At 36.9% G+C, this 18179-nt stretch overlaps 1 protein-coding gene across 6 annotated transcripts in view; it reads left to right on the top strand.

Annotated features, from left to right (window-relative positions):
• GFM2 (GTP dependent ribosome recycling factor mitochondrial 2) overlaps positions 1-18179 on the top strand; it is a 62170-nt gene that overhangs the window by 12302 nt on the left and 31689 nt on the right. For 5 of the 6 annotated variants that reach the window (XM_038530850.1, XM_038530851.1, XM_038530852.1 and 2 more), the window contains 5 exons: positions 7759-7884; positions 8737-8825; positions 13959-14047; positions 15584-15644; positions 16125-16304. In XM_038530850.1, the coding sequence (XP_038386778.1) occupies positions 7759-7884; positions 8737-8825; positions 13959-14047; positions 15584-15644; positions 16125-16304 (545 nt within the window). Of the gene's footprint in view, positions 1-6201; positions 6395-7758; positions 7885-8736; positions 8826-13958; positions 14048-15583; positions 15645-16124; positions 16305-18179 lie in introns of those variants that run through there. The other variant, XM_038530854.1, reaches the window with a different exon arrangement.

The raw sequence follows: 18179 nt of genomic DNA, 5'->3' as shown, positions 1-18179 counted from the left end.
ATTCAATACGTTGTGTTTTAGTTTTGTTGTTTCCTTTGCTACACAGAACATTTTATTTCATTGTAGTCCCAATAGTTTATTATTGCTTTTATTTCCCTTTCCTCAGGAGATATATTTAGAAGGATGTTGCTAAAACTTAGGTTAAAGAAATTACCTCCTGTGTTCTCTTTCAGGATTTGTATGGTTTCAGGTCTCACATTTAGGTCTTTATTCTGTTTGAGATTATTTTTGTGTATGGTGATAGAAACTGGTCTGGTTTCGTTCTTTGTATGTGGTTGTCCAGTTTTCCCAACATGATATATTGAAGAGACTTTTCCTCATTGGATAATCATTCCTCCTTTGTCAAATGCTAAGTTTTATATTATATTTATATAATATTTATATATTTGGTTTTGTGTTTTATTCCATTGATCTATGTGTCTATTTTTACGCCAAGTACCATACTTTTTATTACTACAGCTTTGTAATATAACTTGAAATCTGGAATTGTGATACCTCCAGTTTTACTTTTCTTTTTCAAGATTGCTTTGGCTATTTAGGGTTTTTTGAGTTCCATAAAAATTTTAGGATTATTTGTTCTAGTTCTGTGAAAAATGTTGATATTTTGATAGGAATTGCATTAAATATGTAGATCACTTTAGGCATTTTGGACATTTTAACAGTATTCTTGAGCATGGAGTATCTTTCCATTTCTTTGTGTCATTTTGAATTTCTTTCATCAGCGTTTTATAGTTTTTATTTTTTTTAGTTTTTATTTTTATTTTTTTTTAAAGATTTTATTTATTCATGAGAGACAGAGAGAGGCAGAGACACAGACAGAGGGAGAAGCAGGCTCCGTGCAGGGAGCCCGACATGGGACTCGATCCAGGGTCTCCAGGATCACGCCCTGGGCTGAAGATGGCCCCAAACCGCTGAGCCACCCGGGCTGCCCCGTTTTATAGTTTTTAGAGTACAAGTCTTTCATGTCTTTGGTTAAGTTTATTTGATGGTATTTTATTTTTGGTGCAATTATAAGTTGTAAATGGGATTGTTTTCTTAATTTTTGCTGCTGCTCTACTATTAGTTTGTAAGAATGCAATAGATTTTTGAACATTGATTTTGTATCCTATGACCTGACTTTGTGGTGGAGTCTTTAGGGTTTTGTTTTGTTTCATTTTTAAATTTTATTTATTTATTTTTAAAGATTTTATTTCTATTCATGAGAAAGACACACACACACAGAGAGAGAGAGAGAGAGAGAGAGAGAGAGAGAGAGGTAGAGACACAGGCAGAGGGAGAAGCAGGCTTCATGCAGGGAGCCGGATGTGGGACTTGATCCCAGGACTCCAGGATCACACCCTGGACCAAAGGCAGGTGCTAAACCACTGAGCCACCCAGGGATCCTGTTTGATTTTTTTAAATTTAAATTTAATTTGCCAACATACAGTGTAATACCTAGTGCTCATCCCATCAGGTGCCCAACTCTGTGCTTAGGGTTTTTTTATGTATAGTGTCATGTCAAATGCAAGTAATGACAGTTTGACTTATTCCTTACCAATTTAGTTGCCTTTTGTTTCTTTATGTTGTCTGATTGCTGCGGCTAGGACTTCTAGTACTATGTTGAATAAAAGGGGTGATAGTAGATACATCTGTCGTGTTCCTGTCCTTAGTGGGGAAACTCTCAGTTTTTATCTATTATGTAAAATGTTGGCTGTGGATTTTTCATATAAGGCCTTTTATTATGTGAGGTATATTTCCTCTAGACCTACCTTGTTGAACATTTTTTTTTTTTTTTTTTTTATTCATGATAGACATAGAGAGAGAGAGGCAGAGACACAGGCAGAGGGATAAGCAGGCTCCATGCCGGGAGCCCGACGTGGGACTCGATCCCGAGACTCCAGGATCGCGCCCTGCGCCAAAGGCAGGCGCCAAACCGCTGAGCCACCCAGGGATCCCTTGTTGAACATTTTTATCATGAATGGATGTTGTACTTTGTCAAATGCTTATTTTGCATCTGTTGAAATGATTATATAGGGATCCCTGGGTGGCGCAGCGGTTTGGCGCCTGCCTTTGGCCCAGGGCGCGATCCTGGAGACCCGGGATCGAGTCCCACGTCGGGCTCCCGGTGCATGGAGCCTGCTTCTCCCTCTATGTCTCTGCCTCTCTCTCTCTCTCTCTGTGACTATCATAAATAAATAAAATTAAAAAAAAATGATTATATAGTTTTTATCTTTTATTGATGTGAGATATCATGTTGTTTTACAGATATTCAATCACTGTTGTATCCTAGGAATATATGATTTTTTTAATACATTGGATTAATACAATTGGATTTTTATTTAAAGATTTATTTATTTATTCATTCAGAGAGAGCGAAGAGAGAGGCAGAGACACAGGCAGAGGGAGAAGCAGGTTCCATGCAGGAAGCCCGATGTGGGACTCGATCCTGGGTCTCCAGGATCACACCCCGGGCTGCAGGTGGCACTAAACCGCTGCGCCACTGGGGCTGCTCCAATTGGATTTTTTTAAGACACTGGATTCAGGGATCCCTGGGTGGCGCAGCGGTTTGGCGCCTGTCTTTGGCCCAGGGCGCGATCCTGGAGACCCGGGATCGAATCCCACATCGGGCTCCCGGTGCATGGAGCCTGCTTTTCCCTCTGCCTATGTCTCTGCCTCTCTCTCTCTCTCTCTCTCCCCCTGTGACTATCATAAATAAATAAAAATTAAAAAAAAAATACATTGGATTCAGTTTGCTAGTATCTTGTTGAGGGTTTTACATATATATTCATGAGAGAGATTGGCCTGTAGTTCTCTTTTTTGGCAGTGTCTTTACTGGTTTTGGTATCAGGATGATACTGGCTTCATAGAATAAAATTGAAAGTTTTCCTTACTCTTATATTTTTTGGAACAGTTTGAGAAGAATAAGTATTACCTTTATAAATGTTTGGTAGAATTTGCCTGTGAAGCGGTCTGGTCCTGGACGTCTGTTTTTTGAGTTTTTTAATTACTGATTCAATTTTATTGCCAGTAACTGGTCTGTTCAAATTTTCTATTTCTTCCTGCTTTAGTTTTGGGAGATAATATGTTTCTATGAATCCATCCATTTCTTATGAATTGTCCAATTTGTTGGCATATAGGTTTTCATAATATTCTGTAAAATTTGTATTTTTATGGTATTGGTATTTCTCTTCTTTGATTAATGATTTTATTTGGGTCCTCTTTTTTTTAATGAGTCTTGCAAGAGGTTTATCAATTTTGAACTTTTCAGAGAACCAGTTCCTGGTTTCGTTGGTCTGTTCTATTTTTTTTTTTTTTTTTAGTTTACGTATCATATTTGGTCTAATCTGTATTATTTCCTTCCTTTTGCTGGGTTTGGGCTTCATGTGTTCTTTTTCTTGCTCCTTTAAATGTAAGTTTAAGTTGTTTTGAGATTTTTTTTTTTCTTGAGGTAGGCCTATATTGCTATAAACTTTCCTCTTAAAACCACTTTTGATGCATCCCAGAGTTTTGGATTGTTGTGTTTTCATTTTCATTTGTTTCCATGTAATTTTTAATTTCTCAGTTGACCCATTCATTGTTTAGAAGTGTGTTATTTAACCTTCATATATCTGCTCTTTCCAGATTTTTTTCTTGTAGTTGATTTCTAGTTCATGGTGTTGTGATCAGGGAAGATTAGTGATATACCTTTGATTTTTATAATTTTATAATTTGTTGAGACTTGTTTTGGCCTAATATGTGATCTTCTCAGTAGGACAGTATTCTTTGTGCACTTCAAAAGAATGTATATTCTGTTATTTTAGGATGAAATTTCTGAATGTGTCTGTTAAATACATCTGGTCCAGTTTGGCATTCAAAGTCCTTGTTTCCTTGTGTATTTTCTCTTTGAATGATCTGTCTCTTGATGCAAGTGGTGCGTTACAATCTGCTCCTATTACTATATTATTATCAATTAGTTCCTTTAAGTTTGTTATTAAGTGTTTAATGTATTTGGATGCTCCCATGTTGAGTGCATAAATATTTTGTGATTATTATATTCTCTTGCTATGGAATGTATCCTTTATTATTATATAGTGTTCTTTTTTGTTTCTTGTTATAGACTTTGTTTTAAAGTCTGTTTTGTCTTATACAAATATTGCTGCTCCAGTTTTCTTTTGACATCCATTTGCATGATAAATGTTTCTCCGTCCCTTCACTTTCTTTTAAAATTTAAACCCATTCTTTACTCCTCTCCCCGCAACATCTTAGGTATATGGACTGAATTTTACAGAAATAATTATTTTTAATACTTTTGTGTTTTTTACCTTTTATACTTTCACTGTGGTCTTTGCGAGTCCCCTGTTATATTTCTAATAGGGCTAATTTAGTGGTCTTGAACTCCCTTAGATTTTGTTAGGCTGAGAAACTCTCTCTCCTTCTGTTCCAAATGATAGCCTTGCTGGATAGAGTATTCTTGGCTGCAAATATTTCTCCTTTCAGCACTTTGAATATATCATGCCACTTCTTTATGGCCTGCAAAGTTTCCACTCAAAGGCTGCTGATAGCCTCATAAGGTTTTCTTTGTATGTAACTGTCTTTTCTCTTTAAAGTGCTTTTTTTATCACTATTTTTTCTGTTCTAATTCTTAATGTGTCTTGGTGTGAACCTCCTTGCATTGAATTTGTTGGGAGTCTCTGTGCCTCTTGAATCTGGATCTCTGTTTCCTGCCCCACATTTGGGATGTTTTCAGCTATTTTTTCTTCAGATACATTTTCTGCCCCCCTTTCTCTACTTCTGGGATCACTATAATGCGAATGCTGTTATACTTGATTGAGTCACTGAGTTCTCTAAGTCTATTTCTGTTATGCATTGTTCCTCTCTCATCTGTTCAGCTTATTTGCTTTCCATTACTCTGTCCTCCAGGTCACTAGTAAGTTCCTGTTTTTTATAGCCTACTGTTTATTCCATCTATCATATTTTTAACTTCATTTATTGAGTTCTTTATGTCTGATAATATTATTTTATTTCTTTGCTAAGGATCACACCGATAATGTCCACTCTTCTCAAGTTCAGTGAATATCTTTATGATCATTACTTTTTACTTATTTTTTAAATGATCATTACTTTAAATTCTCTGTCAGGTATACTAACTTCTTTTTCACTTGTATCTCCAGTTGTGATTTTGTCAAGTTCTTTCCTTTGGGTCACATTCCTCTGTCTCCTCATTTTGTCTATCTCTGTGTTCTTTTTCTGTGTGGTAGGAAAGTCAGTTAAAATCTCATGCTCTTTAAAGTAGTGGCTTCATGAAGGAGAGGTTCTGTATCTCCCTGCAGCACAGTGTTTCCTGTTCAGCAGAATGTGACACTTCAATGGAGTCCCCTCTGTGTGTTTCTTGCATCCTACTATTTTGCTTTCCTTTTCATTTTAGACTTCTGCACAGACTCTCCCTGTTGGGAGCTGTACTTGCTTTCTCTGGGTGTTAGTGAGACCCAGGCAGACTGGCTATGAGGAGGCATGACCATAGAAAGGCTAGGGGGCGGGTACAGCATTGCTTTCAAAATTTGTGGAGTCACTAGTCCTAGGTCCAGATCCCCTACATTGTGGTGGTAGCCATTTGTGCAGCACATGTTAGCAGCCTGGCACAAGGCACATGTCTGAGGTCACAGCAAGGGGCACGTGGGTCTGTGTGCATGGTGGCTGGGGGCCTGTGGCGGTTGGGCAGGGCACACGTGTCTTCACAAAGTCTGCACCAAGCTGCTAGGCCTGGCCACATCCCCCCAGAGTGCAGTGGTGGCACAGTAGGCAGAGGCATCGACTAGGTGGGGCACGCATAATGCTGAAAAAATTTGCCTTGAGTCCAGGGATGACAGACTTAGAGTGGGCGAGTCCTGGGGAGAACTCATGGTCATGGTGCATTGCTCACAAGTTAGTAGCAAGTGTCTGTGCAGCACTCTCCTGGCAGGTGGCTCTGTGTTAATGCCGAGGAATAGGGGAGGAAAATGCCACCTGCCAGCTCCTTTGTTCCCAGGGAAGTTCCCCAATCTGCCCTGAAATCCAAATAAATGGATCTCCTTCCCCTTGTGCCATCTGTTGCTTCTATGTTGCCTTTTGTGCAGACTCTTACCTCTTAAAGGGCAGGGACCTGGCTATCGCCCATCCTCCTTGCTCATCTAGTGCTGAGTCAGCTGACCTTCAGAGCTCCAGACTCCAAGTCTGCTGCTTATACTAACTCATGGAATTCAGCCCTTCTGGTTTCTAGGCCAGATTGTACAGGGATTTATTTTCCCTGGTGCTTTCTCTTCTTCTCTCCCTCCTGCGGGCACCTCTCCACCACCTTTCTGCTTTCCCTAACCTCTCCCATGCTGGCTACTTCTCTGCATCGGGCTGTGGAGTTTGTTCTGCTAGTCTTCAGATTGCTCTCCAGTTAATGGACGTGTATGTGAGTGATAACCTAGTGGTAAACGTGGACTGGGGTGGGTGTAGGGTCCTCCTACTCTGTCATCTTGTACTCCCTCCTCCTACAGATGTTTAAAAAACTGTTTAGAACTTTTGGTTAGCTACTTGGTTATTGTTTCATTAATGGTGCTTGTTTGCTTGGTTATGTTGTGAATAACGATGTAATTCTTTAACATAGATAATTTGGAGGTCCTGACAAATCCATATTTCTTGCTGTTTCTCCCTTTTTTGGTACATTATACATTTATATGCACGTTTACATACATAAACAGTGGTGAACCTGGCTAGGATTTCAGAGGTTTAATGCTGACATAAGTAGTGGTAGTATAAGGCCATGATAATTTGGGTTTTGAATTTTGAATGATAAAGATGAGCTCATTTTCATTACTTCTATATAAGTTTAATCAGAATACAATGTTTATAATTCAAGAATTTTAATGCAGAATAATTTGACCTTTTGTGTAGTCAAGATGAACTTTATCCATGGCTTTGTACTGTAGAAATTCTACCAAGATTTTATTTTCATTTGTACAAATAAATGCCTTTGGGGGGAACATTTAATGAAAAGGGTTTGAAAAGGAGAATTTAACTTTGGAGGAATTTTTTCTCTACCTTGTTCCATGTACCTGCCATTTACTTACTCATTTCATTCTTAGAGCAACCCTGCAAGGTTGCCTTTATTCATATTTTACAAACTAGGTTAAGTAACTTGTTTAAGATAATAGAGTAGTAATGGTAAAGTTGGGACTTAAATCTAGGTCTGTCTGGGCCCTTTCATTGCCCTGTCAAGGAATCAGCCATGAGGAACATAAAGGATAATGAAAGGTAAACTAGGGGGAAAAAAATAAAAGGAATATCAAGTTCAGTAAAATTAAAGTATTTAAACAAATTTTATCTTAATTATTACAGAAAAATTATTTTTTATGGAAAAATTACTAATTTTGCTGGAAAAGCTTTTTCTGGAATAAGGACTTATTTAATCTAAGGGCCATAAATATTAAACCAAATTTTTTTTTTAAACCAAATATTTTATAAACAGTCTTAAAGCAAATTAAAATGTCAGGTAGAAGGGCACCTGGATGGCTCACTGATTAAAAATCCTACTCTTGATTTCAGCCCAGGGTCATGATCATAGGATCCTGGGATCAAGCTCTGCTCAGGTGGTGACTGCCTGGGATTCTCTCTTTCCCTCTGCCTGTCCCTCCACCCCTGCTCACACTCCACACTGTTTCAGAGTATCTCTCTTTCTCTCTCTGCAAAAAAATAAATAAACTGTCTAGTAGATATCATACCACAGTGAAATATATTTGGTATCAAGCTTAACTGTGTTGTCTTTTTCTTTGTTAGATGTTGATGATGGAGACACGGTGACAGATTTTATGGCTCAAGAGCGAGAAAGAGGCATTACCATTCAATCTGCTGCTGTTACATTTGATTGGAAGGGATATAGAGTCAATCTAATTGATACTCCAGGTATGGTACTGTTCTAGCAATGCAGAGATGCTACATTATTGGAGGTTTTTGTTGTGGATGTGTTTTCTTTTAAATTGTGACAAAACATATATATTGGGGTACCTGGGTGGTTCAGACAGTTAAGTGTCTGCCTTTGGCTTATGTCATAATCTCTGGGTCCTGGGATCGAACCCCAAGTCAGGCTTCCTGCTCAGCAGGATGTTCCTCCCCCCCGCCAACCCATTCCCCCTACTCGTTCCCTCTCTCTCTCAAATAAATAAATCTTTAAAATATATATGTAAGGTAAAACTTACCATCCTAACCATTTTTAAGTGTACAGTTCAGTAGTTAAGTATATTTACATTGTTGTAAAACTGATCTCCAGAAGTACTTCATCTTTCAGGTCTGAAACTATGTATCTACTATACAACTACTCTTGTTTGTCCCCACCTCCTGTCCCTTGTAACTAACTACCTGTCTACCTTTTTTTATCTAGGAGATTAATACTTCATATAAGTAGAATCATGCAGTATTTGTCCTTTTGTGATTGGCTTTTTTTGTTTAGCATGAAGTCCTTCAGAATCCATCTGTGTTGTAATATATGAAGATTTCCTTCATTTTTTAAGGCTGCATAACATTCCATTTTACCTATGTAATATATTTGTATATATACAAAACTTTATACCATTCATCCATTGATGGACATTTGGGTTGTTTCCACCTTTTGGCTATTGTGAAAAGTGTTGCTATGAACATAGTTTGCAAATATTTCTTTGACTCCTTTTTCAGTTCTTTTGAATATATACCCAAAAGTAGGATTGCTGGATCATGCTTTTTTAAAGATTAAGTGTATGTTTCTCATCTTTTTCTTAGGTCATGTGGACTTTACCTTGGAAGTTGAGCGCTGCCTTAGAGTGTTGGATGGTGCAGTAGCTGTGTTTGATGCTTCTGCTGGTGTAGAGGTAAAAATACTGCCAAAGTAAAATGAAGCTACAATAACGTGATTATCTTTTTTTAAAGTAGAATGTATCAGATTTAATTAACTATAACCTGATAGAAGTTTATATAAATCAAATTATGGTGAAAGAATTGGAATTTAATATTGTAGTATGATCTATATGTGATCTCAGATGTTTCATAGTAAGAGGAAAGTTTCTTTTCTGTAGGAAATAGGAAAGTTGTGGTGAGAACTATGACGGGCTTGAGGTTCTTCTACCTTACTTTCGAGCTAACTAGTTAATCTGCCACAGTTTTATGACATGGTGGCAGAAGACAAAAGACTCTTGAGTCAGAGACAAAGAACTTTATTAGTCACAGAAATAGCAATGAAATAGCAATAGCCAGAGTATCAATATTATCTTGCATTAGTTCCCTAAGCCCCAGTTCCACAGGATGACCCAAAGGGAGCCAAGTGATAGCTGCACATACAGGGGAACCCTGTGGTTGGAAAACACATATATTTTATAATGGGCAGTAAACCTACTTGCTGTTTGCTCTGGAGACAGATATTATCTTCCAGGGTTACAAGCAAAATCGACCTTTCAATCCAGAGGGAGACACTGTCTCTGTCTTGCTAAGCTGTTGATTATATCAACATCTTTTAAAAACATAGTCCAGAACAAAGGCATTCACTGCCTCTCTTAACAAAATATGTAGAAAGGTTAAAAACCAATGAAGAATTATCTCCCAACAGTTAATACGTATTAAATTCTTGAATGAATCTTAAAAATGGATTTATAATAAATTATACTGGGGTTATTTACACACTTTTTAGCTGATACCTATCTCCATTTTTCTTATAATCTCAAGATTGGCTCCATGTTGAATATAGAATCATCTTCAGCTCTTCTAGTTGAATATAGAATCATCTTCAGCTCTTCTAATTTTAAAGTTTTACTAAAAATGATACCTTAATTAAGTGATCACAATTAACATAACTCCAAATGATACAAACTGACACCATGGGCTTCCTGATAGGATGCACTAAGAAGGACACAACTTTACCAATGTTATATTCCTGACACACTGCTTGGCCCCAATCTGATCATGAGAAGACAGATGAATTTAAATTGAAAGACATTCTGTAAAACAACTGGATGGGGCTTTTCAGAAATTGAAAAAAAAAAAAAAGTAAGTGCAAGGAAGGTGAATGATTGGGAGTAAAAAGTTGAGGTACTGTTTTGTTTTAAATGATTCTAAAGATAAAAGAAGGGGTGCTTGGGTACCTCAGTTGGTTAAGCATCTGCCTTTGGCTCAGGTCATGATCTCAGGGTCCTGGGATTGAGTCCTGCATTGGGCTCCCTACTCCTTGGGGAGTCTGCTTCTCCCTTTTCCTCTGCCCTTCTCTACCCCCACCCCACCCCCACACTTGTGTTTTCTCTAAAATGAGTAAATAAAATCTTTTTTAAAAATAGAGATACCGGGGATCCCTGGGTGGCTCAGCGGTTTAGCGCCTGCCTTTAGCCCAGGGCACGATCCTGGAGACTCGGGATCAAGTCCCACGTCGGGCTCCCTGCATGGAGCCTGCTTCTCTCTCCTCCTGGCCTGTCTCTCTGTTTATCATAAATAAATAAACCTTAAAAGAAAAAAGAATTTGCTTTTAAAAAAAAAAAAGCAAAAACAAACAAAAAAACCAAAAAAAAAATAGAGATACAAGAAAACTAAATGTAATATGATCTTTTGGATCCTGGATCCAAAACCAGAAAGTTAAAAAGGACATCATTAGGAAAACCAGAAAAATTTTAATTTGGCCTATATGTTATTAGAAAAAAGTATTGTGTCAGCTTAAATTTTTCTGAATGTGATGATTGAAAATTATTATGTAGGGGAATATCCCTATTTTTAGAAAATACAGGCTGGAGTATTTAGGATCAAAATGTCATGATACGTGCATCTTAATCTAGTGGTTCACCTTCCACCCACACATACACGTATATTGTTAGTTTGGGTACTTTGTGCGGTAGATGCCAAGATAGGGTTAGATATATAGAAGATTTACTGGGGGAAATGCTTGTGTAGAATAAAGAAGAGAAAAGAGCAATGGGAGAGAAGAGTCACACCACAGGGCAGATCTGACATCTGTCCATTAGGAGACCATAAAAGAAGGTTTGGGTAGGAAGAGGCTCAGATTACAGTGCAGTTCCCAAAAGGGTTTGGTGAAATTGATGGGGAATCCTCAAGCCAAAATCACCTGTTGGAGAAGTCCCACGTGTCTTTTTTTTTTTTTTAAGTTCCACGTGTCTTAAAGGAATAGCTTACATTAGCGTTTCTGCTGTACTCAGCCATTAGCTAGGCTTTGGGAGACCATGCTGTCAGTTAATTATGCTCTTTGTTGTAGATCAAAATGGCACACTCCCATAGTCACTCATGTAATGTGTGTATATGTACATATTTTAAAAAAAGGCAAGTGTGGCAAAGTGTTCATATGTGGTGAATCTAGATGAAGGGTACAAAGATGTTTATTGTATTATTCTTTCACCATTTTTTATAGGCTTGACATTTTTCTTAATGTAAAATTATTGGGGGAAATAATACAGTTATTGAAAGCCTGACCCTGAGGTCTGAGGTTGATTATGCATTGTTATTTCCATTTCTTTCTGAATCACTTCATTTCCTAATGGTTGTGTTCCTTCTGTCATTATGACTCTTGTAAATTTCATAGTCATTGACAGATGGCATTTACAAGATTGAAAATGTTGGAATAGAAAGTTTCTGAATTTGTGACACAGAAACCACTTATTTGCTACAACGGTAGGTGGACTTTTAGCTAGCAGGTGTTGATGGGAGTTTTTGTTTATTTTTTAGTATCTTTTCTTAGAAAATGTATAGTGTACCTTTCCCCACCTCACCATACACAACTATTAACTTGGAGTGCATCTAGTGTTAAGCTACATCTGTATAACTTCTAGAAGAAAAGTAACATTTGTTTACAAGCTTAGGGATAGGTTAACAGTTTTTAATGACACAAAGCATAAAAAACACAGAAGAAAAGTTGATTCATTGGAACTTACCAAAATTACATCTTATTAAAATGAAAAAAATTAAAAAATTAAAAGACAGGTTATAGGCTATGAGAAAATTTGTCATGTTATATAAGTATTGTATGAATGTTAAATTTCCAGAGTGCTTTAACACTACTGAGTATGTAGGAAAATATCATTGTTTTAGGAAGTATGTGCTGAAATTTTCACAGTACATGGGTATAATAAAGGACTTGTATCCAGGATATCTGAAGAACTACAAATGAGTGATAAAAACTAACAACCCAAGAAAAAAAAATGGACAAAGGACTTCAGTGGATAGTTCACCAAGGAAGATATATGAATGGTCCAATGAGCACATGAAAAGATGGTCAGTCTCACTGGTTGTCAGGGAAATGCAAATTAAAATTACAAAGAGACAATTCATACCCACAGGAATGGCTAAAATTAAGAAGAATAATGATGGCAAATATTGGTTGAGGTGGAACAACTCACTGTTCCACTGTAGGTGGAACAACTCCTATACAGTGTTGGTGGGACTATAAAATATTAATTATACCTTAGAAGATTAGCAGATTGTTTTTTTTTTTTTTTAAAGATTTTATTTATTTATTTGACAGAGATACCACAAGGGAGAACAAGCATGAGTAGTGGGGAAGGGCAGAGGGAGAGGGAGAAGCAGGCTCCTCACTGAGCAGGGAGCCAGACACAGGGCTCATGGGATCATGACCTAAGCCAAAGGCAGATGCTTAACTGACTGAGCTACTGAGGCACCTTGGTAGTTTCTTATAAAGTGAAATTTGCACATGTCCTTCGACTCCGCACTTGAAACTCCTACATCTTTATCCAATAGAATGAGAACATTTGTCCTCTAAAGACTTGTTCAAAATGTTTATAGTAGCTAAATTTGTAATAGCCCTAAACTAGAAATAATCTAAGTGCTCATCCACAAGCAGATAGGAAAACCAGCTGGCACATTTATACAAAGGAATTTAGCCAAAAAAAATAAAGAAGAGAGAAAGAAAAAATGAACCGGTATACCCAACAATATAAATGAGTATCAGAAACTTTATGTTGAGCAAAAAAAAGCCGTTATTTATGAGATTCAAAACAAGGGAGAATGAATCTGTGGTGACAAATATAAGAACAGATTGTTATTGGGGGATAGAGCTTAAGAAAACTTATGTTCCATATTTTGATTGGGATAGCTATACTATACTTATCAGAACTCACTGTACACTTAAGATGAGTGTTTTTATTCTATATAAATTTTAGTTAATAAATTATAAAGTGGCTTCTATTTTAGCTAATGTCATTACATTAGTCTTTTTATGCTGTTTCAGGGCTTTGGGATCCACTAGGCACAGATACTGTAATAGACTGGAACTATTGAAATATATTTTTAAAAAGTAGAATCAAAAGGAGTGAAATAGAAAAGTATATGAAAATTGCTACTTAGAAGTACAGTTACTGGGGACACTTGGGTGGCTCAGTGGTTGATCTTCTGCCTGTGTCTCTGCCTCTCTGTCTTTCATGAATAAATAAAATCTTAAAAAAAAATACAGTTACTGGCTTTTTTTTCTTCTTTAAATCCTCTTTAGTTTACAACAACATTCACACATTCACAAATACATGTTTTTATTACAATAGCATTTTTGTAGTACACTCCTATTCTTTTAATGACACAACAACTATATGAATTAAGACAAAAGTCCATATTTCACAGGTCAGCAAGCTTAGGAGTTCAGTATTATTTGATCTGTACTAAGTAAGGTGAAACCAGACAAAAATTACATTTTTAAATTTTAAGGCATCTTTCCATGACTCTCCGTACCTTCCAGATGTATTGTTCTCTTTGTGTAGCAACCTAAATCACCCAAATTAGTATTCTTAGTTTGAAGTTTGCTCTTCATCAGACTTCATTACATTCTTAGCTTTGTTAGCCTACTAGCAGCAGAGTGACTGCCTCTAGAAGTGTGAATGCAACAGGACTAATTCTGTGCTAGAACAGAGCCCAATTCCATGTTATAATAGTTTCTTAGATCTGTTTGTTCCGTACATAGTAACAGTTATTTTTGTCTAGTATGAGTATTTCTTCCTTTTTCTTTGCTTTAGGCACAAACTCTCACAGTATGGAGGCAAGCTGATAAACACAAGGTACCTCGAATCTGTTTTTTAAACAAAATGGACAAAACTGGAGCAAGGTATTGTAAGTGTTGTGTTTTCACTTATTAAAGTAGAAATATACTTCGAGCTTTAGTGGACTATAACTTAAATTTACAAACAGCTGTTTCCTGTAGAGTATAAATATTCCATGGAATCTCAGTTCAATCCCATTTTTAAAAAGTTTCAAAGCAGGTAGTTCGTAGCTTGAATAGCAGTGTGGGATTAATAGAGAGCTGACAGGTGATGAATCATGATTCTAACGCAGAGAGGCTGTATCCTATTTTCTAGAATCCTGACAGTGATATCTTGCTGATTCCACTGGTTCTGTCTAGGGCAGTATTATATAATCACTGTTTTGCTGAAGGCTATGGTGCTTCTCATCATTGCTAAAGGTAGAGGATAGATGATTGTTTCCTGTCCTCTGATTTTCCTTAGTTACTGGCTAATGGGCTCTCCCTTGGCAACTGGGAGAGAATATAGATGTTTTAAGACCTGCATATAGGGCAAAAAGGTTAATCCTGAGATGTGGTGGTAATGCTCAGACTCACAGGATGCTAATCCAAAATGGATAAATGGTTCTGAGGAAATGAGAATTCAGAGAATCAAGAATATTAAGAATTTTGGGGAAATGTGATGAGAGAGATCTAGGGTGTCTGGGTGGCTTACATGGTTAAGTGTGTGCTTTTGGCTCAGGTCATGATCTCCACGTCCTAAGATCGAGCTCCACGTTGGGCTCCCAACTCAGTGGGGAGTCTGATTCTCTTTCTCCCTCTGCCTCTCCCCCAGCTCACGTTTTCTCTCTCTGTATCTTTGTGTCTTTAATGAATTAAAAAAAAAAAAAAAGATCCTGGTCTGTGATACGAGAGTGGCAAAAACAAAGCTTAAACTATCCTTCTCCTAAAACCACGCAGTATGCTATCTAATTATCTACAGTAATTCTAAAACTGATAACGTGATACTAAGAATGCCTAAGATAAAGGTATAGAAAAATTAGGCTGCCTTTTGGAAAAAAGGTAGCTGTTTGTGATAGCAAGTTGTTGGAAAGAATCATGGACTTGTAATCACGAATCATGCATTTGAATCTCCTAATTGCAATTTATTATCAGTGACCTTAATCAGTTTATTGAATCTTAATTTCAGAGTATAAGTGAAGCTTACAGTAGTACCCTGGATACCTGTGTGGCAGGATTACAGTAAATACTCAAGCACTCTTATCTGAAATTGACATTGAAAGTTTTTTCAACATATTGTTCTATGGAAAACTGTTAAGTGATGAACCTGAGAGACAGTACAAAGGGTTCTAATTTTAGAGAACATTCTTAAACCTGTTCTAAGAATCTTAATGTTTTTGTTTTTGTGTTTTTAAAGATTTTATTTTTATTTATTCATGAGAGATAGAGGAAGGCAGAGACACAGGCAGAGGGAGAAGCAGGCTCCATGCAAGGAGCCGGACATGGGACTGGATTCTGGGTCTCCAGGATCACACCTCGGGCTGAAAGTGGCACTAAACTGTGGAGCCACCTGGGGTGCCCGAATCTTAATGTTTTTAACTCTAGTTATTTTGCTTTCTGCAGTTTTAAGTATGCAGTTGAAAGCATCAGAGAGAAGTTGAAGGCAAAGCCTTTGCTTTTACAGGTTGGTTGATAAATATTTGGTTGATTAATAGCAACTCCAGGGGCACTTGGGTGGCGTGGTTGGTTAAGTGTCTAACTCTTGATTTCGGCTTAGGTCATGATCTCGGGGTCGTAGGATCATGTGTGGAGCCTGCTTAAGGTTCTTTCTCCCTCGCCCTCTGCCTCTCTGCCTCTCCCTCTGTGCTGGCACATGCTGCCTGTGCTCACTTGCTCGCTTTCTCAAAAAAAAAAAAAAAAAAAAAAAAAAAAAAAAAAAAAAAAAAAACCACAACTCTACATTTCCTTATCAGCTTGTTTTATTGCAACTGACATATTTCTAAAACTATCTCACATCTTTTTTGAAAGAAGTTGGCATAAAAATAAAGACTGTGGTAATAATGATAATAGACAGTTGGGGGAAAGTAGAGAAAGATCAGTTTTATCAGCACCAGTGCAATTCTAATTGAGTGGTCATTTAACGAAGTTAATCTCTGATTTGCAGTTACCACTTGGTGAAGGCAAAGCTTTTGAAGGAGTTGTAGATGTTGTAAGTAAAGAAAAACTTGTTTGGAATCGTAAATCAGAGGATGGAAAAGACTTTGAGAGGAAACCTCTCTTGGAAATGAGTGATGCTAAACTGTTGAAGGAGACAACGGAAGCAAGGAATGCCTTAATTGAACAGGTGAAATAAATACTTTTATTTGTATACATATTTAGAAACTTTAGAAATATTTCATATATTGTGAAATTTTATATAAAATTGCATATGGGATATGAAGTATACTGAATAATAGAATGAACACCCACATTTGCACCATTCCAGGTTAAGAAATAGAATATTAGCAATACTCTTGAATCTCTGTGTGCCATTTACTATCTCTCTCTCTCTTTTCCACTAATCATTTACACCTGTCTCCACCAGTATCCTGACTCTAGTGTTTTTCTTTCATTGCTTTGCTTTTTACTTTACTACAAATGGATATATTCATGAAGGACTTAATTTTCCATGTTTTTCAACTTTTCATAAATGAAATGATGTTGTTTGTACTCTATAACATTTTGTTGCAGATTCATTCCTGTTATGTGTGATTATGCTTCATTTGCAATCTTTCACAGTGTTCAAGAAGTAATATACCACAACTTACTGTCTGTTCTTCTGTGGATAGACTTTGAGGTTATGTATTTTTTGCTGTTTCAAATAGTATTGTGAACATCTTTGTAGGTATCTCCTTGTGCACACGTGAAAGAATTTGTTTAGGATCACACCTGGGAATGGAATTACTGAGTCAAAAGTTATGTCCATCTTTTACTGTATCAAAAGTCACATTAACTTAGAAAATTTTAAAATCATTAATTTTATATTTAATAAAGAACTCTGGACCTCATCCACCCTCAAGGTTTTTTTTTTTTTTTTTTTCTTTTTTTAAGATTTTATTTGAGAGAGACAGTGAAGTACGACAGGGGGAGGGGCAGAGGGAAAGGGAGAAAAAGACTCTCTGCTGATCAGGGACTCCCTCATCACCACCCCCTCCATGACTTAGGGCTCAATACCAGGACCCTGAGATCATGACCTAAGCTGAAGGCATATGCTTAATGGACTGAGCTATCCAGGTGCCCTCACCCTCAAATTTTAATGGAAAATACTAAGATTCTTAATACTTATAATATTTATATAGTACTGTTGGTATATATAGATTAATAAGTAAAACATGCCTTAAACTCTCTGAATCTTCTGGTAGAGAAAAATATTGGAGTCCAAACCATTTGATTGATTGATTGATTCATTCATTCATTCATTCAATTTATATATTTTTAAAGATTTATTTATTCATTCATTCAGAGAGAGCAAGAGAGAGGCAGAGACACAGGCAGAGGGAGAAGCAGGCTCCATGCAGGAAGCCCGATGTGGGACTCGATCCCGGGTCTCCAGGATCACACCCTGGGCTGCAGGCGGCGCTAAACCGCTGCGCCACCGGGGCTGCCTGATTTTTTTTTTTTTTTAGTTCTAAATTAAACTGTTCAGAATAGATCCTCACACCATTTCATTCATCTTTTGTATGAATTTATTTTTTGAAGTAATTTTCCATTATCCTACATAATAATCATTAAATTTATCATTAACAGGATGTCAATTGTTGTTACTTTTATTATTGGGTAACAGTTACTGAGGACCTATGATGATCTAGCTTAAGTGTTTTACATTATAATTTAATCCTTAAATAAGTTGTTACACAGCTAAAAAGTAGCAGAGCTGGAGTCTAAACCCAGGACTGTCTGCATTTGGAGGTAGAGCTCTTAGCCACTTTGCTAAACCACTTCTCTAATTTGGGAGGCCATAAACATAATGAAAGTGGAATTCACATTTATTAATAAATGGGTACATAGTTGGTTCCCCTTTGAGGTTTTCTTTGTTGTCTGTGCATGTCTTAGAACATGATGGTATAGAATGAAAATAAAATTTGAGACTATACAAAATAATAACGTGCTAATTACAAGGAATATATATGTAGGTATACAATTAGAATTTAAGACCACATTACACCCATTAGGATATCTC

This window comes from Canis lupus, chromosome 2 (genome assembly GCF_011100685.1).
Source record: "Canis lupus familiaris isolate Mischka breed German Shepherd chromosome 2, alternate assembly UU_Cfam_GSD_1.0, whole genome shotgun sequence".
Classification (NCBI taxonomy): domain Eukaryota; kingdom Metazoa; phylum Chordata; class Mammalia; order Carnivora; family Canidae; genus Canis; species Canis lupus.
The sequence above is the reverse complement of the archived record's forward strand: the minus strand, read 5'-3'. Positions and strand labels throughout refer to the sequence as shown.